Below are 27,400 nucleotides of genomic sequence, written 5' to 3'. Positions count from 1 at the left end.
GGGGATCTCTGAGGGGAAACTTTACCTCTCCTTGTCCAGCATCCCCATCTCCAATCGGGTGTTCCCTGTCCCATATTTTAATGGCTGCTCCCCGTATAAATCCCCTTTCCTCCCCAGTAAATAGTATATTCAAAATAGACATTAACTCAGCCCATGTATACAAACTGGGCCCCAAAAATTGATCAATTTGTTCAGACAACCCCACTGGATCCTCAACCAGGACCTTCATTCCCTTTTTAAATGTTCTGACATCCACACTGATGAGGGGGGCACTTACAAACCCAATCTCTTTGTCCCCTATTGGTACCTCCCGAAGGGGATAAGTCATTACGTTCTTCCCCATTTTCTTTTTTTAAAGAAATATTGCAATATTTCTAGCTCCCCACCTCAAACACCAATTCATCAATTCATGCTTGACTAACTTTTAAAGCCTGTTCTTAACTTGTAAATATATTTATATATTTACGTTCATTTATTCAGTATTTAATATTTAAAATGTAAAATGCATACAGTTCCCAATTTTGAAATCCAGTGTAATCACCCAGTTTTAGTCCCTTAATTTAAATCCAAAATTAGTTTTCTTAAGTTGACCTGACCAATCATTGCTCAATTACAATACTATAGGTCGTGAAATAATCAGAGCTGCCTTAAAAGAATTTGTCTATTCAAGTTTAAAAAAAACTTCTAATGCATGAACAATGGCCGAATCCAAGGTCACAGATATTAACCATAGAATTTTGTTTTTACTACAATTTAATGTTGAACTGAAACTTCAACTGTCCTCCATAAATCACTTTTATGTAAAGATAAAAGAAATTAGTTAGAAACTGACAGTAAGGCAGTCATGACCTGTAAAAAGAACAGGAGTTATCACCATTTTCTTTTCATAATCTCGATAGAATCCTTAACCTTAAAAGAAATCATGTTAAGTTTCCATAATAAAAATCAGATTCAAAACAGTCCTGGAACTCGAGCTCCAGGGATTAAAACGCAAACATTCAATCACCAACAAACAAATGTGCATTCAAACCAAATCACAAAGGGTTAAACTTTCTACCAGTGTACAGCTCTTTTCATTCTCTCTCTCTCACACATTGACATATAAATTCAGATATTTACAAACCCAGTCTTCGTCCGACCTGTACTTTGGCCAGAAGATGGCGGGACGAATAATGGATTCCTTAGTCCATACAAAGCAACAATATTTAATCATCTTTTGCCCTTGTACAAGTATTATTTTGCCAATTCCACAACATCCTGCCCAAAGGACTTTCTGGAGGTATGTTGTAAGGGACCCCGCCTCCATTTCCATTGCCTTTTTCTTCTTTTGTTTTCCTGGAGGCTTTTTCCTTACCCACAGCACAATCCATATTGAGTTCCTTCGTTAGTCCCTTATTAACTACTAAAGCTCAATCCCGGCCACCAAGGCAATACTTAAAAGTCAATTTTCTTACCTTGGTCTGTGCACAGAGTTGCCTGGCCCCTTTTTGCCATATTTTCTATCGAGCTCCTATCACTGTCTGATTCAGATGTCTCTCTTGTGGGATTCGGACCAGTCGCCCAAGGGAGCGGACCAAACCGGGACACAAGACCGCTCCTCAATGGGAAACAGGACACGTCTTCCCAGTGTCCAGGGCCAGCCACTCCCCCTGGCGATGGAAGAAAATCCCGGACAGCCCCCAGTTGTGAGAAACAAAGCTCACACACACTTCAATAATTGCAGTCCTTGACCAAAATCTGAATCAGTAGTGTCCTTTATTTTTACACTTGCAAGTGGGTGTGATGTCCAGTGCCTATAAGGCAGAGGACATACACACCAAAGTCAATTCATACACAATATTTATATAATTTGGATTCTTTTGTTTTACATTGCTCCTCCCCTGTTTACATCCTCCACTTCCCTAAGACTGGCCCCATTACCCCTGTTTATCTCTTGCCTTATCCGGCCTTGTCTGTGACAAAATGCTTATTTCTGACCACACAAGGCCATTTGACCTCATCCCGCTGCAGGTCATTGTTAGGCATATTCTTTCTTCATCAGTGTCTACTCTCTCCATCTGGGCCTCTCCCAAGGCCATTCTGATCCCTATGACCTCTTTAATTGGGGTTTGTTCCTGTGTCTCTGTAAAAGTGGGAAACAGATGTTTATACCTACTGTTTGTACAGGCGTATCTAGCTTAACTTCATCCCCTCACAACATCTTATCTATTTGTCCGTAATATCTACCATTGTTTTGCAATCACGTTTCATGCTGGCATACAATTTTAGCTAATACAAAAACAATTATATATTTCCTCCACATGTTTCCATTCTTGTTGACTCAGCTCTTGGCGAAAACAATTACACACTGGTGTGAGTTCATTTACTTTTATATAATCAATTATAATTGCAGAAATGCAGAAGTAACATTAATTTACCCTAAATCCCACATGTTTAGTTGACAGCATGTCTTTTTTTTATCAGCAGTGTTCACGTTCTGTCCAACTAAAACAACTAAAAGAGCAACAGTTTCTCTTGTTGAGTGAATCTTTGGAAATCCCCTGTACTGATGAATCAGATTGTAATTTGATACAGGTTGAGGTAAAACACAAGTAGAGATCAGACAAGAAGTATCACTTACACTCATAAAGACACTGTTTCAGGCTGGTGTAATTTGGACAGATCCGATACCAGGCAAATAATTCCCCTTTCCACCGTGTTCTACCTCAGTTTCTTTTTCTTATACCATCTATTTTTGGATAATAAATTTATAAAGTATAAATATTGCTTTTGACTAAACAATAAATAGCTGAAGTGCACAGGTGAAAAATTATCAAACACTTGGTCACAGTTTCTACTGATCCCACTAGCAGGAGCATCAGAACCATCACTAGCTACACACTCACAGCAGACAAAACAGACATCAGCTATTGATTTTCTTTTCAATTATTTTCCTTCCAGTTTGTATTTTTCCAATATTTTTACACACCCTCACATTTTACACTTGCACTCATTTAGCCTCACTCAGTCTCACCCTCATTCACTCTCACACTCACTTGCTCTTACATTCTCTCGCTTTCACACTCTTGGGCTATCACACTCAGTAGTTCTCACACTAGTTTGCTGACACACTCTCAAGCATTCTCATATTTTGGGGTAAACCTTGGGGTAAGTCCATTTACATCCCTCCCAATTAATATTTACATAGACATCAATCATAAAGACAAGAACTACACCTCTCATTTCCTTTCTCTCCTGCACGCATACACAAATCCTTCACCTAACAGAGTACTGTGTCCACAGACCTCTGACCATAAAGTGGCATTCTGTGTTCTATGAAGGGACAACCGTGAAAAAAAAGCAAGTTTGAACAATCTGAAAGAGCCTCTTTGATGACATTCTTAATATTCCTGACTTTTCACTGTTGCCTGTGCAGCTGCGGGAGATCCTGAGGAAGATGAGCTGTATGAAGCTGCTATCACAGAAACAAACCACATATATCATTTGGTTGGGGACAAGCTTGTCCCAGACAATGAATCATGGGCAAAGATTCCTCGCTGTTCCATGCTGAATTCAAAGGAGGTAGGGGCATGTGATGCATTTGAAGTTTCAAACCATCTTACCTTAAATGTCAGTGCATCAATATTTTCAACGTTATTTCTTTTCAGAGTTAGTGATCTGTGCGAACGTGCACAGGGTGGCACGGTGACACAGTGTTTAACAAAGATGTGCAGGTTAGGTGAATTGGCCATGCTAAATTGCCCATAGTGTTCAGGGGTGTATAGGTTAGGTGCATTAGTCAGGGGAAAAGTAAAGTAATAGGTAGGGGAATGGGTCTGTGTGAGATGCTCTTCGGAGGATCAGTGTGGACTTGTTGGGCCAAATGGCCCATTTCGACACTGTAGGGATTCTACGATTCTGTATAGAAAATACTGGATTTTCCAAAAATGAAACCAAATACTTTGGTTAGAGTTATCCCTGGAGGTTTAATCACATACCTCAGGGTGTGACCTCTGTAAATGTTAATAGAATTTGCTCGCTAACTCCTTTGTTCTGGTTCAGATTCAGGCTGTGAATGCAGATGACAGCTCTGTATTTGGAGCTTCGGTCAGAGCTGAGCAGAGTACTTAGACTCCACATGTTGAAGCTAAACCCAGAAGAGGAGCATTTCTCTCTAAGTGCATTGTCCCTAAATCAGTTCAGCATCAATATTTCAAAACTGTTCCATGGATTTGCAGTCACGAGGAAGAGTTCTCAGAGAATGATGGAAATAACTGTCCTTGTTCCCACTGTCTTGCCAATGCTGGCTCATTCTCCTGTCACCCCATCCCTCCACACATTTTGTGTTTAAATATTTATCCATTTCCTTTTAGATTATATTGTACCTCGCTTGGTAGTCTTTTAAGATAAGCTAATGTGTTCAGTTCAACAGCTTCTCTCCTGTCACTGTTCACCTACAATAAAATTGCCTGTTTCCACTTACCCTTTTACTGGCTTCATAACTTGACTGCAAGACCATAAGACGTAGGAGCAGAAATAAGGTCATTTGGCCCATCGAGTCTGCTCTGCCATTCAATCATGGCTGATCGATTTCTCAACCCATTCTCCCATTTTCTCCGGACAACCCTTGAAAATCAAGAATTTATCTATCTCTGTCTTAAGTATATTTAATGAGCTGGCCTCCACAGCTTTCTGTGGCAATGAATTCCGCAGATTCAGCACTCTCTGGCTAAAGAAGTTTCTCCCTTTTTCCGTTCTAAAGGGTCTTCTCTTTACTCTAAGGCTGTGCCCTCGGGTCTCTCCTACCAATAGAAACATCTTCCCAACATCCACTCTCTATTCAATATTCAACATTCTTTAAGTTTCAATCAGATCCCCCTCATCCTTCTAAACTCATTGAGCATAGACCCAGAGTCCTCAAACGGTCACACCCTGAGGTAGTTAGAACACCATGTGATTAAACCTCCAGGGATAACTCTAACCAAAGTATTTGGTTTCATTTTTGGAAAATCCAGTATTTTCCATATAGAATCGTAGAATCCCTACAGTGTCCCATTTGGCCCAACAAGTCCACACTGATCCTCCGAAAAGTATCTCACACAGACCCATTCCACTACCTATTACTTTCATTCCTGGGATCATTCTATGAACATCTTCTGGACCTGTTCTATGGCCAGTACATCCTTCCTAAGGTATGGGGCCCAAAATTGCCCACAATACTGTAAATATGCTGCATCACTCACACAGACTCTTTGGGTGTGGGCAATCAAGAGGCAATAGGACTTTATACATTATTGTTGTGAGCCAAGACAAGTGATTGATGTCAGGATATTCAACCACATCACAGACAAGCCTCACCCATTCCTCTATCAGTGTCCATACACTCACGGTCTAGCAGGGTCTCTCAGAGACTGGAGCACTTCTCACTCCACCAGCTCAGGAGTGCTGAGGCCAATTGTGGCAAATCCTATCTGACTCCACACTTGGTCAGTTACGCACTGGGTAGTTACTCATTGGTCGAAGAGCGTGGTGCTGGAAAAGCACAGCCGGTCAGGTAGCATCTGAGGAGCAGGAAAATCGACGTGTCGAGCATAAACCCTTCATCAGGAATGATTCGATTCTCCTGCCCATGGGACGCTGCCTGACCTACTATACTTTTCCAGTGCCACACTCTTCGACTCTGATCTCCAGCATCTGCAGACCTCACTTACTCATAGTTACTCGTTCACTGTGTCACTGGAGTCATCCTCAGGTGAGGCAACCCAACACATAATGAAAAGTGACGTAATTACATCTTGCAATCACTATATTGATGCAGCCAAACTAGAAAACCAATTTGTGCACAGCAAGATCTCACCAAGTTGTGCATTATTAGTGAATTTATTTTCAGTTGAAGGAGAATTGCTGTCCTGGACACACAGAGAATTCTCTTTGTATCTTCCCATTGTTCCTTTTCTATGAACTGAACCAGTAGGACAGACAAATGGTTTAAAGTGTCACCTGGATATTGCCTCCCCTCTCAGTGGTTGAAGATTATACCCTGCCAAACTAGGACTTCCGAAGAAAAGGGAAGTGCTGACCAATTCTGGGGACCATTGTCCAGACTTGCCTGAAGGTTGCAAAGCCTTTGCCCTCCCGTTCAAGTCTGTGTTAAAATTGTAGTTTGATTTTTCACTGGTGGTTCTTCTCTGTGGCTCGGCACTCAGCTCAGGCAACACTAAATGTCAGTGGGACCCATCAATGCTGAGATGAATCTCAACCTCATCGGCTGTGGGCTAGTACTTTCAGCAGACATTAATGGACAGCAAGAAGAGATTGCCTTTTCTCCCTCATGTCTCATTACAATCCCTAGGTTTGTACGTTCTCACTAAGTTGCTTGTGGGTATGCACTGACAGTGCAAATCTGCCACACATTGGCATGATCAGTCTCCATATGCAGAGGCAAAGCAACACTCCACCGACGTTCAGCGAATGTCCTTGTTCCTGATCGGATTACAATCATGATCAGGTAGATCCATGGCTTTGGGTCAGGCAAGGAGTAACCTGGGTATTTTAGCTGCCCTTTTGCCTGGTTCTCCCTGAAACAGTCAGTAGTTAAAAAACAATAATGTGTTTGTTTCGGGACATGATTGAAATGTGCCGGTTCATTTTATTAAGTGCACTCTTTTCTCTTGGTTTGCAGGTGCTGGTGCTGGATTTTGGCAGCGAGGTGTACATCTGGCATGGTAAAGAGGTCACCCTGGCACAGCGCAAGTTGGCTCTCCAACTGGCCAAACAGTTACTGAGTGGTCCTTGTGATTATAGTAACTATGGAATAAACCCCCTGGACCCTGGAGGCAATAAGAACGTCTCCCAGCAGTGAGTTGCAGACGCTGCCTGATAGGTTTCATTCGGGGTACCAGTGTGTCAGAAACAATGATATGTGAACTGAGCCACTTTACAGGAATAAGAGATTACTGCGGGGTGCAGACAAGCCTATTCAATCTAATAGGGGTTCAATGTAGGTGCGTCTGCATGGGATCCACAGGTATCAGCTGTTTATCCAATTGACCATTCTTATTCTCTGTGGCTGGACATTAGGCTCGGGCAACACTGGATGTCTGTGATCCTCATTGGCCCAAAAATAGCATTTTCCAAAAGTCATAGAATTATAGAGTTATAGAATCGCTACAGAGTGGAAACAGGCTCTTTGGCACAACAAGTCCACGCCAACCCTCTGAAGAGTAACCCATCCAGACCCATTCCCCTGCCCTATTACTCTACATGAACCCAGACTAATGCAGCTCATCTACACATCCCTGAATACTATGGGCAATTAAACATGGCCAGTTCACCTAACCTGCGCATCTTTGAAACGTCATGAGTGGATGTTTCCCTCTCATGTCTCAGTACAATCCCTGGCCTGTCTGGTCATAGAGTTATAGAGGATGGAAACAGAATCTTTGGTGCAACGGTAGAGCAGTAGACAGTTTATTTGGATTTTAGTAAAGCCTTTGACAAGGTTCTGCATGGTAATTACTAAAGTTGGGTCAATGGGATTCAGGGTGAGCTTTCCAAATGGATTAGGTTAATGGCAGAAGACAGAAAGTGGCGGTGGTGGATTGCTTTTCAGACTGGAGGCCTGTCCCCAGCGGTGTTCCACAGGAATTGGTTCTGGGTCCTCTTTTGTTTGTCATTTATATAAATGATTTGGATGAGAATATAGCAGACATGGTCAGTAAATTTGTAGATGACACCAAACGTTGTGGCATAGTGGACAGTGAAAAACATTTTCTAAGATTGCAAAGGCATCTTGATCAAATGAGTCAATAGGGTGAAAAATGGCAGATGGAGTTCAATCTGAATAAATGTGAGGTATTGCATTTTGGTACAACAAGCAGGCTTACACAGTTAATGGGAGGATCTTGGGTAATATTGTAGAACAGAGGGACCTAGGGATGCACGTACATAATTTTTTGGAGTTTGCATCACGCATAGACAAGTTGGTTGAAAAGGTGTTTGGCACGCTTGCCTTCATTGCTCAGTCCTTTGAGTATAGTGATTGGGAAGTCATATTGGGATTGTACGGGACATAGGTGAGGCCTCTTCTGGAATACTGTGTCCAGTTCTGGTCACCCAGTTATAGGAAGGATATTATTAAGCTGGAGAGGGTTCAGAAGAGATTTTCCATGATGTTGCCAGGTATGGAAGGTTTGAGTTATGAAAACTGGGACTTCTTTCACTGGTGAAATGACTTTACACGATCTCAATCAGTTGCTTGTGGACGTGCAACATTGCAAGTACACAACGCATTGAGCTACAAAGTGGCAATTTTATGTCAAAAAGGCCAAGAAATAGCAAATGTCGGTGCTAAAGAAGTCACATAGGATAATTTGTAAAAATGTAAGTGAAATAACTCTGCAAAGGCCAGTACCCTTTATGTACACGTGCACACTCACCCAGCTAGCTTAGAACCAGCTCCTAGAGTGAACAGAACCCCTGACACTCCTGTTTATATCTGTTAGCCAGCACTCCCTGATTAGACTAGGATAACAGCCTCAATCAAGGAACTCGTATTCTATGAGATCCACCTGGGTGATCTTGCCACAATTACTACAGTATGAGATGTGGCATCATTGGCAATGCCAGCATCTGTTGACCATCTCCAATTGTCTTTAACCCTGTACAGTTTGCTAAGAAACTCAGAGGACTAAAATAATCGGCCATATTGTTGTGGGTTTGGTGTTAGATGTTGGGCCGACCAGTAAGGATGGCAGATTTTGTTCCCCTCATGGGCGATAATGTGCCAGATGGGTTTCTCTGATAATTGGTGATTGTTTTCTGCTTATTGTTGCTAAGATCAGTTTTCATTTCACAATTTTACCTATTGGTTTTAACTCCACCAGTTGGTATACCAGGATTTGAACCCAACACCCTGGAGCATTGGCTGGGCATCCTGTTTAACCACTCCAGTAAACATTACCACAATCACACCATATCCTTCCTTTACTTATTGTGAAGAGATCTGCAATTTGGATTTGTCCACCTCTCTTTCTCTTCTCTCTCTCTTTTTTTTAGATATCTCTTTCCACATCTTTCTTCTCTGTTTCTCTGTCTTACAGCTTAGCTGTCAAAACTTTGAGTTGTATCGTTGTGAAAAAATGTTTTTGATTATTTCAGGTGATGTGGGGCCAGAGTAGGAAGGGAACGTTAGAGAGGGAGGAGTACATATTGAGTACAAATGGTGACATTAATCAGCTGGATTTGAATTCCCATCTGTCCCCAGTCAGTTTGATGTGATTCTAATCAATTTAGCAACAAAATACCTGTGATACTGAGCAAACTCTATTCGAGCAGAGATGGCTCAGAATAGGTCAATAGAGTCTTTAAGATTAAGAAGGGTGTTGATAAAGTGAATTTAGGAGATTGAAGTTGGCTTATAGAGGTTTGTAAAATCATGAGGGGTACAGCTAGGGTTAACGGTGGGTGTCTTTTTTCCCTAGGATGGGGGATTTCAAGACTGGGGGGTACATTTTTAAGGTCAGAGGAGAGAGATTTAAGAAAGATATGAGAGGCAAATTTGTTACACAGAGGGTGGTTTGCATGTGGAATGAACTTCCTGAGGAAGTGGGTGGATGTGGGTACAATTATAATGTTTAAAAGACATTTGAATAAGTACATGAATGGGAAAGGTTGGAGGGATATGGGCCAGGGGCAGGTAGGTGGGACTAGTTTAGTTTGGGATTATGTTCGGCACAGAGGGTCTGTTTCCATGATGTATGACTGTAGATTGTATGACTATATCCTTGTGAGAAAGGTGATAGATTTATTATTGTCACCAATGTGTTGAGGAAGGGGAAGGAATAGGAAAAATATGCTCACAGGAGGTAGTTGGCATGGAATGCTTTCCTATGGACAGTAGCTGAAGCAGTAACTATGATTTTTTTTAGAGGAAAGGGCATGAATACTTAAAGTAAAGGAAGAAAGCAGGATTGTGTGAAAGACATCATGCAGTGTGGCTGGCTTTTAAGAGACTCTCAGAGATATACTTGATGGGCCAAATGGCCTTTCTTTTGCTGCTCTGTAAACATTCTTTAGCTCAACTGTTGCTGCGTTTGTGTACCTTTTAAGTTCCAGAAGAAATGTTACTTTCCCTCCACAGGCAGAGCCGCCCTGACTGGGTGATCTTTGGTCGATTGTCCGAACACAATGAAACAATTTTGTTCAAGGAGAAGTTTCTGGACTGGGCTGAATCGAAAAAACCAGTGCAAAGGGATGTTGAGATTACGGCTGAGGTAAAGGTACGGTGCAGGATTTCAAACAAAAACGCAGTGAAGTTTTGGATTTCCATAGCATCTTTCATGACCTCTTAATGTTGCAAAGTGTTTAACAGCCAGTGAAGAAGATTTAAAGTGCATTTGCTGCGGTCATTCACTGAACCTGGTGGCTAACTTTCACTCAGCAAGATCCCACTAACCAACTAAGATTCAGGACTACAAAGTCTGCTATCCAGTCATGCTTGTAGAAGGAGGTCAATTGACCAGTAACTCTGGGGATGCCTGCCCTGTACTTGTTCAGATAGAGGAAATTTGAAGCAGTCACACTGTCCATGGTTAAAATCACACAACACCAGGTTATAGTCCAACAGGTTTATTTGGAATCACTAGCTTTCGAAGCGCTGCTCCTTCATCAGGTGGTTGACAACCTGACAAGGAAGCAGTGCTTCGAAAGCTAGTGATTCGAAATAAACCTGCTGGACTATAACCTGGTGTTGTGTGATTTTTAACTTTGTCCATCCCAGTCCAAATCAACACTGTCCATGGACTCTCACAGTCTCCCAGTTTGGAGAAAGGTCATCAACCCAAAATATTAATTATATTACATTACAGTGTGGAAACAGGCCCTTCGACCCAACAAGTCCACACCCACCCGCCGAAGCGCAACCCACCCATACCCCTACATTTACCCCTTACCTAACACTACGGGCAATTTAGCATGGCCAATTCACCTGACCTGCACATTTTTGGACTGTGGGAGGAAACCGGAGCACCCGGAGGAAACCCACGCAGACACGGGGAGAACGTGCAAACTCCACACAGTCAGTCGCCTGAGGCGGGAATTGAACCCGGGTCTCCAGCGCTGTGAGGCAGCAGTGCTAACCACTGTGCCACCGTGCCGCCCACAAATGCTGCTTCTTCCTCTCTCAATTCCTCCTAGACCTAAATGACTTACTGAATGGTTTCTAGCAGTTTTTCTTTTACTTTTTTATATTCAACTGATGCCTGGATTCAACCTCAATTTGTTTTTACTCATTCAGCTCCTATAACCTATGTAGCTCACACTCGGTTTATCGTATCTCACAAGCTCCCAACTTGTAAACTCCCTTCCTTCCCTCAGTGCTGTGGTAACTTGCAACGGTATAGATCCTGACAAAATGACCAGTTTCCTTCAATGTTTGTCTACTTGTTGGGGTGGTGCACTGCTTTCTTCAATACTGACCATTACCAGGTAAAGAAACTGGTTTATTAACAGGATATAGAGGTGCTGGAAAAGGTATAAAGTAGATCGGCAAGGTTACCATAAATGGCAAGTTATACTTATTGGGAAAATGAGGAATAGAGTCATAGTGTCATACCGCACAGAAACAGACACTTTGGTCGAACCAGTCCATACCGACCTTAATCTCAAACTAAACTAGTTCCACCTGCTTACGCATGGTCCTTATCCCTCGAAACATTTCTTATTCATGTACTTTTCCAAATGTCTTTTAAGCATTGTATCTGTTGCCACATCCATCACATCCTCTGGAAGTTCATTCCATACACAAACCACTCTCAGTGCATCTCATGAATTTTTAAAATCTTTCTCCTCTCACCTGAAAAATATGCCCCTTAGTCTTGAAATGCCCCACCCTAGGAAAAAGACACCTGCCATTCATCTTATCTGTGCCCCTCATGATTCTATAAACCTCTATGAGCTCATGGTATTAAGGTGCCAGTGTTAGACTGGGGTGTACAAAGTTGGACTATAACTTGGTGTTGTGTGATTTTTAACTCTATGAGCTCACCCTCAACCTCCGATGCTGCAGTGAAAAAGATCCCAGCTTAACCAGCCTCTCCTTATAATTCAATACCTCCATTCGTGCCAAATTACTTCTGAACCCTCTCCAGCTTATTAGTATCTTTTTTATATCAGGGTGACCAGAAGTGGACACAGTACTCCAGAAGAGGCCTCCCCAATATCCTGTACAACCTCAACACATCATCCCATTCCTGTACTCAAAGGCCTGAGCAATGGAAGCAAATGTGACAGTGAGGGGGACTGGGAGGAAGCAGCCAGTGCAGGGACCCCCTGCGGCCGTTCCCCTCAAGAACAAGTATACCGTTTTGGATACTTGTGGGGGGGATGACTTACCAGGGGTAAGTAACGGGGCTCAGGTCTCTGGCTCGGAGCCTGTCCCCGTTACTCAGAAGGGAAGGGTGAAGAAGAGCAGAGCAGTAGTAATTGGGGACTCGACAGTTCGGGGCACAGATAGGCGGTTTTGTGGGAACGAGAGAGACTCACGTTTGGTATGTTGCCTCCCAGGTGCAAGGGTACGTGATGTCTCAGATCGTGTTTTCCGGGTCCTGGAGGGGGAGGGGGAGCAGCCCGAAGTCGTGGTCCATATTGGCACCAACGACATAGGTAGGAGGAGTGCCGAGGATGTTAGACAGGCTTTCAGGGAGCTAGGTTGGAAGCTCAGAGTTAGAACGAACAGAGTTGTTGTCTCTGGTTTGTTACCCGTGCCACGTGATAGAGATTCGAGGAATAGGGAAAGAGAACACTTAAATGCGTGGCTACAGGGATGGTGCAGGAGGGAGGGATTCCGGTTTTTGGATAACTGGGGTTCTTTCTGGGGACGGTGGGACCTCTATAAACAGGATGGTCTACACCTGAACCTGAGGGGCACCAGTATCCTTGGAGGGAGGTTTGCTAGTGCTCTTGGGGGGGGTTTAAACTAACTCTGCAGGGCATGGGAACCCAGATTGTAGCTTCAGGGTGCAGGGCCTGGAGTGTAGGGAGGTTAGGAACATGGCATCAATTTCCAAGGAGGGTGCCTGTAAACAGGAAAGTGGCTTGAAGTGTGTATACTTCAATGCAAGAAGTATACGAAATAAGGTAGGTGAACTTGCAGCGTGGGTTGGTACCTGGGACTTCGATGTTGTGGCTATTACGGAGACATGGCTAGAACAGGGACAGGATTAGCTGTTGCAGGTTCCAGGATTTAAATGTTTTAGTAGGGTCAGAGGTGGGGGTAAAAGAGGGGGAGGTGTGGCATTGCTTGTCAAAGATAGTATTACAGTGGTGGAAAGGACGATGGATGAGGACTTGTCATCTGAGGTAGTTTGGGCTGAGGTTAGGAATAGGAAAGGTGAGGTCACCCTGTTAGGAGTCTTTTACAGGCCTCCTAATAGTCCTAGAATCATTGAAGAAAGGATAGGGAAGGTGATTCAGGAGATGAGTGACAGTAATAGGGTGGTTGTTATGGGGGACTTTAACTTTCCTGATATTGATTGGGAAAGCTATAGCTCAAGTTCGTTAGATGGGTCAGTGTTTGTTCAATGTGTGCAGGAGAGTTTCCTGACACAATATGTAGACAGGCCAACAAGAGGTGAGGCCATACTGGATTTGGTTCTGGGTAACGAACCAGGCCAGGTGTTGGAATTAGAGGTAGGTGATCACTTTGGGGATAGTGACCATAATTCGGTGATTTTTACTCTCGTGATGGAGAGGGATAAGTGTGTACTACAGGGCAAGAGTTATAGCTGGGGTCAGGGAAATTATGATGCGGTGAGGCATGACTTAGGATGTGTGGCTTGGAAAAGTAGACTCCAAGGCAAGAGTGAAGCTTGTTCAAGGAGCAACTATTGAGTGTCCTTGATAATTATGTACCTGTCAGGCAGGGAGGAAAGGGTCGTGCGAGGGAGCCGTGGTTTAATAAGGAATTGGAATCCCTTGTTAAATGGAAGAGGGCGGCCTATCTCAAGATGAGACGTGAAGGTTCAATTGGGGCGATTGAGAGTTATAGGGTAGCCAGGAAGGACCTGAAGAGAGAGCTAAGAGCAGCAAGGAGGGGACATGAAAGGTCCTTAGTCGGTAGGATTAGGGAAAACCCTAAGGCTTTCTATAGGTATGTTAGGAATAAAAGAATGACTAGGGTAGGAATAGGTCCAGTCAAGGATAGTAGTGGGAAGTTGCGTGTGGAGGCGGAAGAGATTGGGGAGACACTGAATGAATACTTTTCTTCAGTATTTACTCAGGAACAGGGCATTGTCGTCGATGTGAATACTGAGTCACAAATAAGTAGAATGGATGGCTTTGAGGTATGTAGAGAAGAGGTGTTGGAAATCCTGGAAAAGGTGAAAATAGATAAGTCCCCTGGGCCTGATGGCATTTATCCTAGGATTCTCTGGGAAGCAAGGGAGGAGATTGCAGAGCCATTGGCCTTGATTTTTATGTCCTCTTTGTCTACAGGAGTAGTGCCAGAAGACTGGAGGATAGCAAATGTGGTTCCCTTGTTCAAAAAGGGGAGTAGGGATAACCCTAGTAACTATAGGCCGGTGAGTCTCACTTCTGTTGTGGGCAAAGTCTTAGAGAGAATTGTAAGGGATAGGATTTATGCACATCTGGGTAGGAATAATGTGATCAAGGATAGTCAGCATGGTTTTGTGAAGGGCAGGTCGTGCCTCACAAACCTTATTGAATTCTTTGAAAAGGTGACGAAGGAGGTTGATGAGGGGAAAGCGGTAGATGTGGTATATATGGATTTTAGTAAGGCGTTTGATAAGGTTCCCCATGGTAGGCTACTGCAGAAAATACGGAGATATGGCATTGAGGGTGAGTTGGAGGTTTGGATGAGGAATTGGCTGGATGGAAGAAGACAGAGGGTAGTAGTTGATGGCAAAGTTTCTTCATGGAGTGCCGTCACTAGCGGTGTTCCGCAAGGATCTGTTTTGGGACCATTGCTGTTTGTCATTTTTATAAATGACCTGGAAGAGGGGTTAGAAGGTTGGGTGAGCAAGTTTGCGGATGATACGAAAGTCGGAGGAGTTGTTGACAGTGAGGAAGGATGTGGCAGGTTACAGCAGGATATAGAGAAGCTGCAGAGCTGGGCAGAAAGGTGGCAAATGGAATTCAATGTAGCTAAGTGTGAGGTGATTCACTTTGGGAAGAATAACAAAAAGATGGGGTACTGGGCTAATGGTCGGATACTTGGTAGTGTGGATGAGCAGAGGGATCTTGGTGTCCATGTACACAGATCTCTGAAAGTTGCCACCCAGGTAAATAGTGCGGTGAGGAAGGCATATGGCGTACTGGCCTTTATTGGTAGAGGAATTGAGTTCCGGAGTCCTGAGGTCATGATGCAGTTGTAAAAGACTCTGGTGCGGCCGCTACTGGAATATTGTGTGCAGTTTTGGTCGCCATACTATAGAAAGGATGTGGAGGCACTGGAACGGGTGCAGAGGAGGTTTACCAGGATGTTGCCTGGTATGGAAGGAAGATCGTATGAGGAAAGACTGAGACACTTGGGGCTGTTTTCATTAGAGAAAAGAAGGTTTAGGGGTGACTTGATTGAGGTGTACAAGATGATTAGGGGGTTAGATAGGGTTGACAGTGTGAACCTTTTCCCGCGTATGGAGTCGGGTATTACAAGGGGGCATAGCTTTAAATTAAGGGGGGGTAGATATAGGACTGAAGTTAGGGGTAGGTTCTTCACTCAGCGAATCGTAAGTTCATGGAATGCCCTGCCAGTAGCAGTGGTGGACTCTCCCTCTTTATGGGCATTTAAGCGGGCATTGGATAGGTATATGGAGGATAGTGGGTTAGTATAGGTTAGGTGGGCTTGGATCGGCGCAACATCAAGGGCCAAAGGGCCTGTACTGCGCTGTATTCTTCTATGTTCTATGTTCTATATTAACCATCCTATCCAAATGTGATGTAAACTTCAAAGAATTATGTACCTGAACCTCAAGGACTCTGTTCTACAACACTGCCCAAGGTCTTACTTTTACTGGCATAAAACCTGCCCTTGTTTGTTTTATCAAAATGCAATAGATTAGATTAGATTCCCTACAGTATGGAAATAGGCCCTACAAGTCCACACCGACCCTCCGAAGAGTAACTCACCTAGACCCATTCCCCTATATTTACCCCTGACTAATGCATCTAATACTATGGGCAATTTAACATGGCCAATTCCCCTGACCTGCACATCTTTAGATTGTGGGAGGAAACTGGAACACCCGGAGAAAATCCATGCAGATATGGGGAGAATGTGCAAACTCCGCACATACAGTCACCCAAGGTGGGACTCAAACCAAGCTCCTGGCGCTGTGAGGCAGCAGTGCTAACCACTGAGCCACCATCCCTCCCAATACCTCACATTTTTCAAATTAAACTCCATTTGCCACTCTTCAGCCAATTGATGGATCTCTTTATAATCTTAGATTACCTTCTTTACTGTCCACAGTACCATCAATAGGCTGAATTGTCCTTCTTTTTCTTGAGAAGACAAAGATGAAGGGTGGCCAATTAGAACATAAGACCTTTTAATAGTAGAAATAATGTACAGGGGAAGCTCGATTATCCAAACACGATGGGCGAGCACTATTTTGTTTGGGAAATTGATTATTCAGTTAATCGATTCAATGCTTTTCCTCTGGGGCTTCGAGATTTCCACTAGGTCAGCACAGCGCACGCGAGCCCTCGCCCACCCCCAACACCGGCCACCGTCCGACCCTGTCCAACACTGGCCCCGCTTGCCCCCCCTCAAACCCTGTCCAACACCACCCCCCGCCTGACCCCTCAAACCCTGTCCAACACTGTCCCCCGCCTGCCCCATCAATCCCTGTCCAACACCACCCGCCGCCTGCCCCCCAAACCCTATCCAACACCGCCCCCTGCCTGCCCACCCCAAACACTGTCCAACACCACCCCCGCCTGCCCCCCCAAACCATGTCCAACACTGCCCCCCGCCTGCCCCCCCAGACCCTGTTCAACACCGCACCCGCCTGACCCCCAAACCCTATCCAATACCGCCCCCTGCCTGCCCACCCCAAACACTGTCCAACACCGCCCCCCCGCCTGCCACCCAAACCCTGTCCAACACTGTCCCCCGCCTGCCCCCAAAACCCTGTCCAACACCGCCCCTGCCTGCCCCCAAACCCTGTCCAACACCGCCCCCGCCTGCCCCCCCAAACCCTGTCAAACACCGCCCTCCACCAGCCCCCAAACCCTGCCCAACACTGCCCCCGCCTGCACCCCCAAACCCTGTCCAACACTGCCCCTCACCAGCCCCCAAACCCTGACCAACACTGCCCCCCGCCTGCCCCCCAAACCCTGCCCAACACTGGCCCCCCGCCTGCCACCAAACCCTGTCCAACACTGCCATCCGCCTGCCCGCCCAAACCCTATCCAATACCATCCCCCCACCTGTCCCCCAAACCCTGTCCAACACCGGCTCCCGCCTGCTCCCCCCAAACCCAGTCCAACACTGCCACCCACCGGCCCCCCCAAACCCCGTCCAACACTGCCACTCGCCTGCCCCCACAAACCCTGTCTAACACTGCCCCCCGCCTGCCCCCCAAACACTATCCAACACTGCCCCCCACCTGTCCCCCCAAACCCCGTCCAACACCGCCCCCCCCGCCTGTCCCCCAAACCCTGTCCAACACCGCCCCCCGCCTGCCCCCCAATTTCTCTCCAACACTACCCCCATCTGTCCCCTCAAACCCCGTCCAACACTGGCCCCCACCTGTCCCCCAAACCCCATCCAACACTGCTCTCTGCCTGCCCCCCCAAACCCTGTCCAACACTGCCCCCGCCTGCCCTCCCAAACCCAGTCTAACACCGCCCCCCGACTGGCCCCCCAAACCCTGTCCAATACTGCCCCCCGCCTGCCCCCCTCACACCCCGTCCAACACTGCCCCCCGCCTGCCCCCCTCACACCCCGTCCAACACTGCCCCCCGCCTGCCCCCCCAAACCCTGTCCAACACTGCCCCCCGTCTGCCACCCCAAACCCCGTCCAACACTGCCCACACGCCTGCCTCCCCAACCCCCATCCAACACAACCCCCCCACCTGACCCCCACTACCCTGTCCAACACTGCTCCCGCCTGCCCTCCCAAACCCAGTCTAACACCGTCCCCCGCCTGCCTCCCCAAACCCTGTCCAACACCGCCCCCCGCCTGCCCCCCTCACGCCCCATCCAACACTGACCCCACCTGCCCCTCCCAAATCCCGTCCACACTGCCCCCGCCTGCCCTCAAAACCCCGTACAAAACTGACTCCACCTGCCCCTCCCCAAACCTTGTCCAACACCGCCCCACTCCTGCCCCCTCCAAAACCTGTCCAACATCACCCCATGCCTGCCCCCCAACCCTGTCCAAAACTGCCCCCCGCCTGCTCCCCAAACCCTATCCAACACCGCCCCCTGCCTGCACACCCCAAACCCTGTCCAACACCGCGCCCCCGCCTTCCACCCAAACCCTGTCCAACACTGTCCCCCAGCCTGCCCCCAAACCCTGTCCAATACCGCCCCCCGCTTGCCCCCCAAACCCTGTCCAACACCGCCCCCGCCTGCCCCCCCAAACCATGTCCAACACTGCCCCCCCGCCTGCTCCCCAAACCCTGTCCAACGCTGCCCCTCCTCCAGCCACCCCAAACTCTGTCCAACACCGCCCCCCACCAGCCTCCAAACCCTGCCCAACACTGCCCCCGCCTGCACCCCCAAACCTTGTCCAACACTGCCCCTCACCAGCCCCCAAACCCTGCCCAACTCTGCCCCCCGCCTGCCCCCCAAACCCTGTCCAACACCGCCCCACGCCTGCCCCCCAACCCTGTCCAACACTGTCCCCCGCCTGCCCCCCCCAAACCCCATCCAACACCACCCCTCGTCTGTCCTCTCAAACCCTGTCCAACACTGCCCCCTGTCTGCCCCCCAAACCCTATCCCACATTGCCCCCCACCTGTGCCGAAACCCTGTCCAACACTGGCCCCCACCTACCCCCCAAACCCTGTCCAACACCGCCCCTGCCTGTCCCCCAAACACTATCCAACACTGCCCCCCGCCTGAACCCCAAACCCCGTCCAACACCGCCCTCCGCTTGCCCCCCAAACCCTGTCTAACACCGCCCCCACCTGCCCCCCAAATTCTCTCCAACACTGCCCCCGTCTCCCCAAACCCCGTCCAACACTGCCCCCTGCCTGCCCTCCCAAACCCTGTCCAACACTGCCCCCGCCTGCCCCCCAACCCATCCAACACTGCCCCCCGCCTGCCCCCCCAAAACCTTGTCCAATACCGCCCCCCGCCTGCCCCCAAACCCTGTCCTACACTGGTCCCCTCCTGCCCCCTCAAACCCTGTCCCACACTGCTCCCCCGCCTGCCCCTACAAACCCCATCCAACACCGCTCCCCGCCTGCCCCCCTCAAACCCTGTCCAACACCGCCCCCCCACCTGCCCCCAAACCCTATCCAACACCGCCCCCCCGCCGGCCCCCCTCAAACCCTGTCCAACACCGCCCCCCACCTGCCCCCCAAACCCCATCCAAAAATGCCCCCCGCCTGCCCCCCTCAAACCCTAACCAACACTGCCCCCCTCGCCTGCCCCCATCAAACCCTGTCCAACACTGCCTCCCGCTGCCCCCCAAACCCTCTCCAACACTGCCCCCCTCCTGCCACCCCAAACCCTGTCCAACACCGCCCCCCGCCTGCCCCCCAATTTCTCTCCAACACTACCCCCATCTGTCCCCTCAAACCCCGTCCAACACTGGCCCCCACCTGTCCCCCAAACCCCATCCAACACCGCCCCCCGACTGGCCCCCCAAACCCTGTCCAATACTGCCCCCCGCCTGCCCCCCTCACACCCCGTCCAACACTGCCCCCCGCCTGCCCCCCCAAACCCTGTCCAACACTGCCCCCCGTCTGCCACCCCAAACCCCGTCCAACACTGCCCACACGCCTGCCTCCCCAACCCCCATCCAACACAACCCCCCCACCTGACCCCCACTACCCTGTCCAACACTGCCCCCGCCTGCCCTCCCAAACCCAGTCTAACACCGTCCCCCGCCTGCCTCCCCAAACACTGTCCAACACCGCCCCCCGCCTGCCCCCCTCACGCCCCGTCCAACACTGACCCCACCTGCCCCTCCCAAATCCCGTCCACACTGCCCCCGCCTGCCCTCAAAACCCCGTACAAAACTGACTCCACCTGCCCCTCCCCAAACCTTGTCCAACACCGCCCCACTCCTGCCCCCTCCAAAACCTGTCCAACATCACCCCATGCCTGCCCCCCAACCCTGTCCAAAACTGCCCCCGCCTGCCCCCCAAACCCTATCCAACACCGCCCCCTGCCTGCACACCCCAAACCCTGTCCAACCCCGCGCCCCCGCCTTCCACCCAAACCCTGTCCAACACTGTCCCCCAGCCTGCCCCCAAACCCTGTCCAATACCGCCCCCCGCTTGCCCCCCAAACCCTGTCCAACACTGCCCCCCGTCTGCCACCCCAAACCCCGTCCAACACTGCCCACACGCCTGCCTCCCCAACCCCCATCCAACACAACCCCCCCACCTGACCCCCACTACCCTGTCCAACACTGCTCCCGCCTGCCCTCCCAAACCCAGTCTAACACCGTCCCCCGCCTGCCTCCCCAAACCCTGTCCAACACCGCCCCCCGCCTGCCCCCCTCACGCCCCATCCAACACTGACCCCACCTGCCCCTCCCAAATCCCGTCCACACTGCCCCCGCCTGCCCTCAAAACCCCGTACAAAACTGACTCCACCTGCCCCTCCCCAAACCTTGTCCAACACCGCCCCACTCCTGCCCCCTCCAAAACCTGTCCAACATCACCCCATGCCTGCCCCCCAACCCTGTCCAAAACTGCCCCCCGCCTGCTCCCCAAACCCTATCCAACACCGCCCCCTGCCTGCACACCCCAAACCCTGTCCAACACCGCGCCCCCGCCTTCCACCCAAACCCTGTCCAACACTGTCCCCCAGCCTGCCCCCAAACCCTGTCCAATACCGCCCCCCGCTTGCCCCCCAAACCCTGTCCAACACCGCCCCCGCCTGCCCCCCCAAACCATGTCCAACACTGCCCCCCCGCCTGCTCCCCAAACCCTGTCCAACGCTGCCCCTCCTCCAGCCACCCCAAACTCTGTCCAACACCGCCCCCCACCAGCCTCCAAACCCTGCCCAACACTGCCCCCGCCTGCACCCCCAAACCTTGTCCAACACTGCCCCTCACCAGCCCCCAAACCCTGCCCAACTCTGCCCCCCGCCTGCCCCCCAAACCCTGTCCAACACCGCCCCACGCCTGCCCCCCAACCCTGTCCAACACTGTCCCCCGCCTGCCCCCCCAAACCCCATCCAACACCACCCCTCGTCTGTCCTCTCAAACCCTGTCCAACACTGCCCCCTGTCTGCCCCCCAAACCCTATCCCACATTGCCCCCCACCTGTGCCGAAACCCTGTCCAACACTGGCCCCCACCTACCCCCCAAACCCTGTCCAACACCGCCCCTGCCTGTCCCCCAAACACTATCCAACACTGCCCCCCGCCTGAACCCCAAACCCCGTCCAACACCGCCCTCCGCTTGCCCCCCAAACCCTGTCTAACACCGCCCCCACCTGCCCCCCAAATTCTCTCCAACACTGCCCCCGTCTCCCCAAACCCCGTCCAACACTGCCCCCTGCCTGCCCTCCCAAACCCTGTCCAACACTGCCCCCGCCTGCCCCCCAACCCATCCAACACTGCCCCCCGCCTGCCCCCCCAAAACCTTGTCCAATACCGCCCCCCGCCTGCCCCCAAACCCTGTCCTACACTGGTCCCCTCCTGCCCCCTCAAACCCTGTCCCACACTGCTCCCCCGCCTGCCCCTACAAACCCCATCCAACACCGCTCCCCGCCTGCCCCCCTCAAACCCTGTCCAACACCGCCCCCCCACCTGCCCCCAAACCCTATCCAACACCGCCCCCCCGCCGGCCCCCCTCAAACCCTGTCCAACACCGCCCCCCACCTGCCCCCCAAACCCCATCCAAAAATGCCCCCCGCCTGCCCCCCTCAAACCCTAACCAACACTGCCCCCCTCGCCTGCCCCCCTCAAACCCTGTCCAACACTGCCTCCCGCTGCCCCCCAAACCCTCTCCAACACTGCCCCCCTCCTGCCACCCCAAACCCTGTCCAACACCGCCCCCCGCCTGCCCCCCAATTTCTCTCCAACACTACCCCCATCTGTCCCCTCAAACCCCGTCCAACACTGGCCCCCACCTGTCCCCCAAACCCCATCCAACACCGCCCCCCGACTGGCCCCCCAAACCCTGTCCAATACTGCCCCCCGCCTGCCCCCCTCACACCCCGTCCAACACTGCCCCCCGCCTGCCCCCCCAAACCCTGTCCAACACTGCCCCCCGTCTGCCACCCCAAACCCCGTCCAACACTGCCCACACGCCTGCCTCCCCAACCCCCATCCAACACAACCCCCCCACCTGACCCCCACTACCCTGTCCAACACTGCCCCCGCCTGCCCTCCCAAACCCAGTCTAACACCGTCCCCCGCCTGCCTCCCCAAACACTGTCCAACACCGCCCCCCGCCTGCCCCCCTCACGCCCCGTCCAACACTGACCCCACCTGCCCCTCCCAAATCCCGTCCACACTGCCCCCGCCTGCCCTCAAAACCCCGTACAAAACTGACTCCACCTGCCCCTCCCCAAACCTTGTCCAACACCGCCCCACTCCTGCCCCCTCCAAAACCTGTCCAACATCACCCCATGCCTGCCCCCCAACCCTGTCCAAAACTGCCCCCGCCTGCCCCCCAAACCCTATCCAACACCGCCCCCTGCCTGCACACCCCAAACCCTGTCCAACCCCGCGCCCCCGCCTTCCACCCAAACCCTGTCCAACACTGTCCCCCAGCCTGCCCCCAAACCCTGTCCAATACCGCCCCCCGCTTGCCCCCCAAACCCTGTCCAACACCGCCCCCGCCTGCCCCCCCAAACCATGTCCAACACTGCCCCCCCGCCTGCTCCCCAAACTCTGTCCAACACCGCCCCCCACCAGCCTCCAAACCCTGCCCAACACTGCCCCCGCCTGCACCCCCAAACCTTGTCCAACACTGCCCCTCACCAGCCCCCAAACCCTGCCCAACTCTGCCCCCCGCCTGCCCCCCAAACCCTGTCCAACACCGCCCCACGCCTGCCCCCCAACCCTGTCCAACACTGTCCCCCGCCTGCCCCCCCAAACCCCATCCAACACCACCCCTCGTCTGTCCTCTCAAACCCTGTCCAACACTGCCCCCTGTCTGCCCCCCAAACCCTATCCCACATTGCCCCCCACCTGTGCCGAAACCCTGTCCAACACTGGCCCCCACCTACCCCCCAAACCCTGTCCAACACCGCCCCTGCCTGTCCCCCAAACACTATCCAACACTGCCCCCCGCCTGAACCCCAAACCCCGTCCAACACCGCCCTCCGCTTGCCCCCCAAACCCTGTCTAACACCGCCCCCACCTGCCCCCCAAATTCTCTCCAACACTGCCCCCGTCTCCCCAAACCCCGTCCAACACTGCCCCCTGCCTGCCCTCCCAAACCCTGTCCAACACTGCCCCCGCCTGCCCCCCAACCCATCCAACACTGCCCCCCGCCTGCCCCCCCAAAACCTTGTCCAATACCGCCCCCCGCCTGCCCCCAAACCCTGTCCTACACTGGTCCCCTCCTGCCCCCTCAAACCCTGTCCCACACTGCTCCCCCGCCTGCCCCTACAAACCCCATCCAACACCGCTCCCCGCCTGCCCCCCTCAAACCCTGTCCAACACCGCCCCCCCACCTGCCCCCAAACCCTATCCAACACCGCCCCCCCGCCGGCCCCCCTCAAACCCTGTCCAACACCGCCCCCCACCTGCCCCCCAAACCCCATCCAAAAATGCCCCCCGCCTGCCCCCCTCAAACCCTAACCAACACTGCCCCCCTCGCCTGCCCCCCTCAAACCCTGTCCAACACTGCCCCCCTCCTGCCACCCCAAACCCTGTCCAACACCGCCCCCCCATCAGCCCCAAATCCTGCCCAACACTGCCCCTCCAAACCCCGTTCAACCCTGCTCCCCGCCTGCCCCCCCAAACCCTGTCCGACAATGCCCCACCGCCTGCACCCCCAAACCCGTCCAACACTGCCCCCCTGCCTGCCCCCCTCAAACCCTATCCAACACTGCTCCCCGCCTGCCCCTACAAACCCCATCCAACACTGCCCCCCACCAGCCCCCCAAACCCTGTCCAACAATGCTCCCTGCGTGCCCCCCTCAAACCCTGTCCAACACTGCTCACCCGCTGCCCCCCTCAAACCTTATCCAACACTGCCCCCCGCCTCCCCCCCTCAAACACTGCCCCCCGTCACCACCTCAAACCCCGTCCAACACTGCCCCCCGTCTGTCCCCTCACAACACGTCCAACACCACCCTCCGCCTGCCCCCCTCAAACCCTGTCCAAAACCGCCCCTCACCTGTTCCCCAAACCCAGTCCAACACTAACCACCGCCTGCCCCCCCAAACCCCCATGCAACACTGCCCACTGCCTGACCCCCAAACCCTGTCCAACACCGCCCCCCGCCTGCCCCCCAAACCCTGTCCAACACCGCCCCCCACCAGCCCCCAAACCCTGCCCAACACTGCCCCCTGCCTGTCCCCCCAAACCCCGTCCAACACTGCCCTCCACCTGCCCCCCCAAATTCTGTCCAACACTGCCCCCGTCTGTCTCCTCAAACCCCATCCAACACTGCACCCCACCAGACCCCCAAACCCTGTCCAACACTGCCCCCCCAAATCCCTTCCAACACTGCCGCCCACCTGCCCCCCAAACCCTGTCCAACAATGCCCCACCGCCTGCCCCCCTCAAACCCTGTCCAACACTGCTCCCCAGCCTGCCCCTACAAACCCCATCCAACACCGCACCCCGCCTGACCCCCTCAAACCCTGTCCAACACTGCCTCCCGCCTGCCCCCAAACCCTGTCCAACACCGCCCCCCTCCTGCCACCCCAAACCCTGTCCAACACCGCCCCTCCACCTGCCCCCCAAACCCTATCCAACACTGCCCCCCCGCCTGCCCCCCTCAAACCCTGTCCAACACTGCCTCCCGCCTGCCCCCAAACCCTGTCCAACACCGCCCCCCACCAGCCCCCAAACCCTGCCCAACACTGCCCCCACCTGCCCCCCCAAACCCCGTTCAACCCTGCTCCCCGCCTGCCCCCTCAAACCCTATCCAACACTGCTCCCCCGCCTGCCCCTACAAACCCCATCCAACACCGCCCCCCCCCCCCCCCCCACGTACCCCCGCAAACCATGTCCAACACTGCCCCCCCGCCGGCCCCCCTCAAACCCTGTCCAACACTGTCCACCCGCCTGTCCCCCTCAAACCCTGTCCAACACTACATCCCGCCTGCCCCCCGAAACCTGTCCAACACCGCCCCCCGTCTGTCCGCCCAAACCCCGTCCAACACTGCCCCCCCACCTGCCCCCCAAACCCCGTTCAACCTTGCCCCCCATCTGTCCCCCCAAACACCGTCCAACACTGCCCCCTGTCTGTCCGACCAAACCCCTTCCAACACTGCCCCCCGTCTGTCCCCCCAAACCCCGTCCAACACTGCCCCCCGCCACCACCCCAAACCCTGTCCAAAACCACCCCAGGCCTGCCCCCAAACACTATCCAACACTACCCCCCCGTCTGTCCGCTCAAACCCCGTCCAAAACTGCACCCCGCCTGTTCCCCCAAACCCCGCTCAACACTGCCCTCTGTCACCACCTCAAACCCCGTCCAACACTGCCCCCCCTCTGTCCCCTCGCAACCTGTCCAACACCGCCCCCGCCTATTCCCCCCAAACCCTGTCCAACACTGCCCCCCGTCTGCCCCCCAAACCCTGTCCAACACTGCCCTCTCGTCTGCCCCCTAAACCCTGTCCAGCACTGTCCCCCCGCCTGCCCTCCAAACCCTGTCCAACACCACCCCCCTGCCTGCCCCCCCAAACCCTGTCCAACACCGCTCCCCCAAACCCTGTCCAACACCACCCCCCCGTCTGCCCCCAAACCGTGTCCAACACCGCCCCCGCCTGCGCCCCCCAAACCCTGTCCAACACTGTCCCCACCTGCCCCCCAAACCATGTCCAACACCTCCCCCCCCACCTGCCTCCCCAAACTCTGTCCAGCACCGCCCCCCCCCCTGCCTGCCCCCCAAACTCTGTCCAACACCACCACCCCTGCCCCCCCAAACCCTGTCGAACACCACCACCCCTTGCCCGCCCAACCCCTGTCCAACACTGCCCCCTGCCTGTCCCCCAAACCCTGTCCAACACCCCCCCCGCCTGCCCCCAAACCCTGTCCAACACTGCCCCCCCGCCTGCTCCCCCAACCCTGTCCAACTTCATGCCCCCACCTCACCCCAAACCCTGTCCAACACTGCCCCCTGCCTGCCCCCCCAACCCTGTCCAACACTGCCCCCACCTACTCCCAAACCCTGTCCAACACCGCCCCCCCCGCCTGTCCCCCAAACTCTGTCCAACACTGCCCCCACTTGTCCCCCAAACCGTGTCCAACACTGCCCCCCTGCCTGCCCCCCAAACTGGTCCAACACCGCCCCCTGCCTGCCCCCGCAAACCCTGTTCAACACTGCCCCCCGTCTGCCCCCCAAACACTGCCCAACACCGCCCCCCCGCCTGCCCCCTCAAACCCTGTCCAACACCGCCCCCCGCCTGCCCCCCAAACTCTGTCCAACACTGCCCCCCGCCTGCTCCCCCAAACCCTGTCCAACACCGGCCCCCCACCTACCCCCCAAACCCCATCCAACACCGCCACCCGCCCCCTCAAACCCTGTCCAACACTGCCCCCAGCTACCCCCCAAACCCTGTCCAATACCACCCCCCCCGCCTGCCCCCCAAATCTGTCCAACACTGACCCCACCTGCTCCCCAAACCCTGTCCAACACTGCCCCCTGCCTGCCCACCAAACTGGTCCAACACCGCCCCCCACCTGCCCCCCCAAACCCTGTTCAACACCGCCCCCCCCGCCTACCCCCCAAACCTGTCCGACACTGCCCCCACCTGCCCCCCCAAACCCTGTCCAACACTGCCCCCTGCCTGCCCCCCAAACCGGTCTAACACCGCCTGCCCCCAAACCCTGTCCAACACCGCCCCCGCGCCTGCTCCCCCAAACCCTGTCCAACACCGCCCCCCCACCTGCCCCCCCAAACTCTGTCCAACACTGCCCAACACCGGCCCCCCACCTGCCCCCCAAATTCCATCCAACACAGTCACCCGCCCCCCCAAACCCTGTCCAACACCACCCCCCGCTTGCCCCCCAAACCCCATCCAACACCGCCCCCTGCCTGACCCCCCAAACCCTGTCCAACACCGCCCCCAGCCCACTCCA

General features: G+C 52.8%; 1 protein-coding gene across 13 annotated transcripts in view; it reads left to right on the top strand.

Moving 5' to 3' along the window:
• The window catches only part of LOC122540004 (supervillin-like), a 242,768-nt gene that overhangs the window by 181,294 nt on the left and 34,074 nt on the right, over positions 1-27,400 (top strand). For 12 of the 13 annotated variants that reach the window (XM_043675276.2, XM_043675280.2, XM_087977922.1 and 9 more), the window contains 3 exons: positions 3,416-3,561; positions 6,662-6,837; positions 10,121-10,259. In XM_043675276.2, the coding sequence (XP_043531211.2) occupies positions 3,416-3,561; positions 6,662-6,837; positions 10,121-10,259 (461 nt within the window). The remainder of the gene's footprint in view (positions 1-3,415; positions 3,562-6,661; positions 6,838-10,120; positions 10,260-27,400) is intronic. The other variant, XM_043675281.2, reaches the window with a different exon arrangement.

The sequence above is a fragment of the Chiloscyllium plagiosum genome, unplaced genomic scaffold (genome assembly GCF_037043375.1).
Source record: "Chiloscyllium plagiosum isolate Xiang-an unplaced genomic scaffold, Cpla_swu_hap1 HiC_scaffold_32, whole genome shotgun sequence".
Lineage (NCBI taxonomy): Eukaryota > Metazoa > Chordata > Chondrichthyes > Orectolobiformes > Hemiscylliidae > Chiloscyllium > Chiloscyllium plagiosum.
This window is presented reverse-complemented; position numbering and strand designations above follow the sequence as displayed.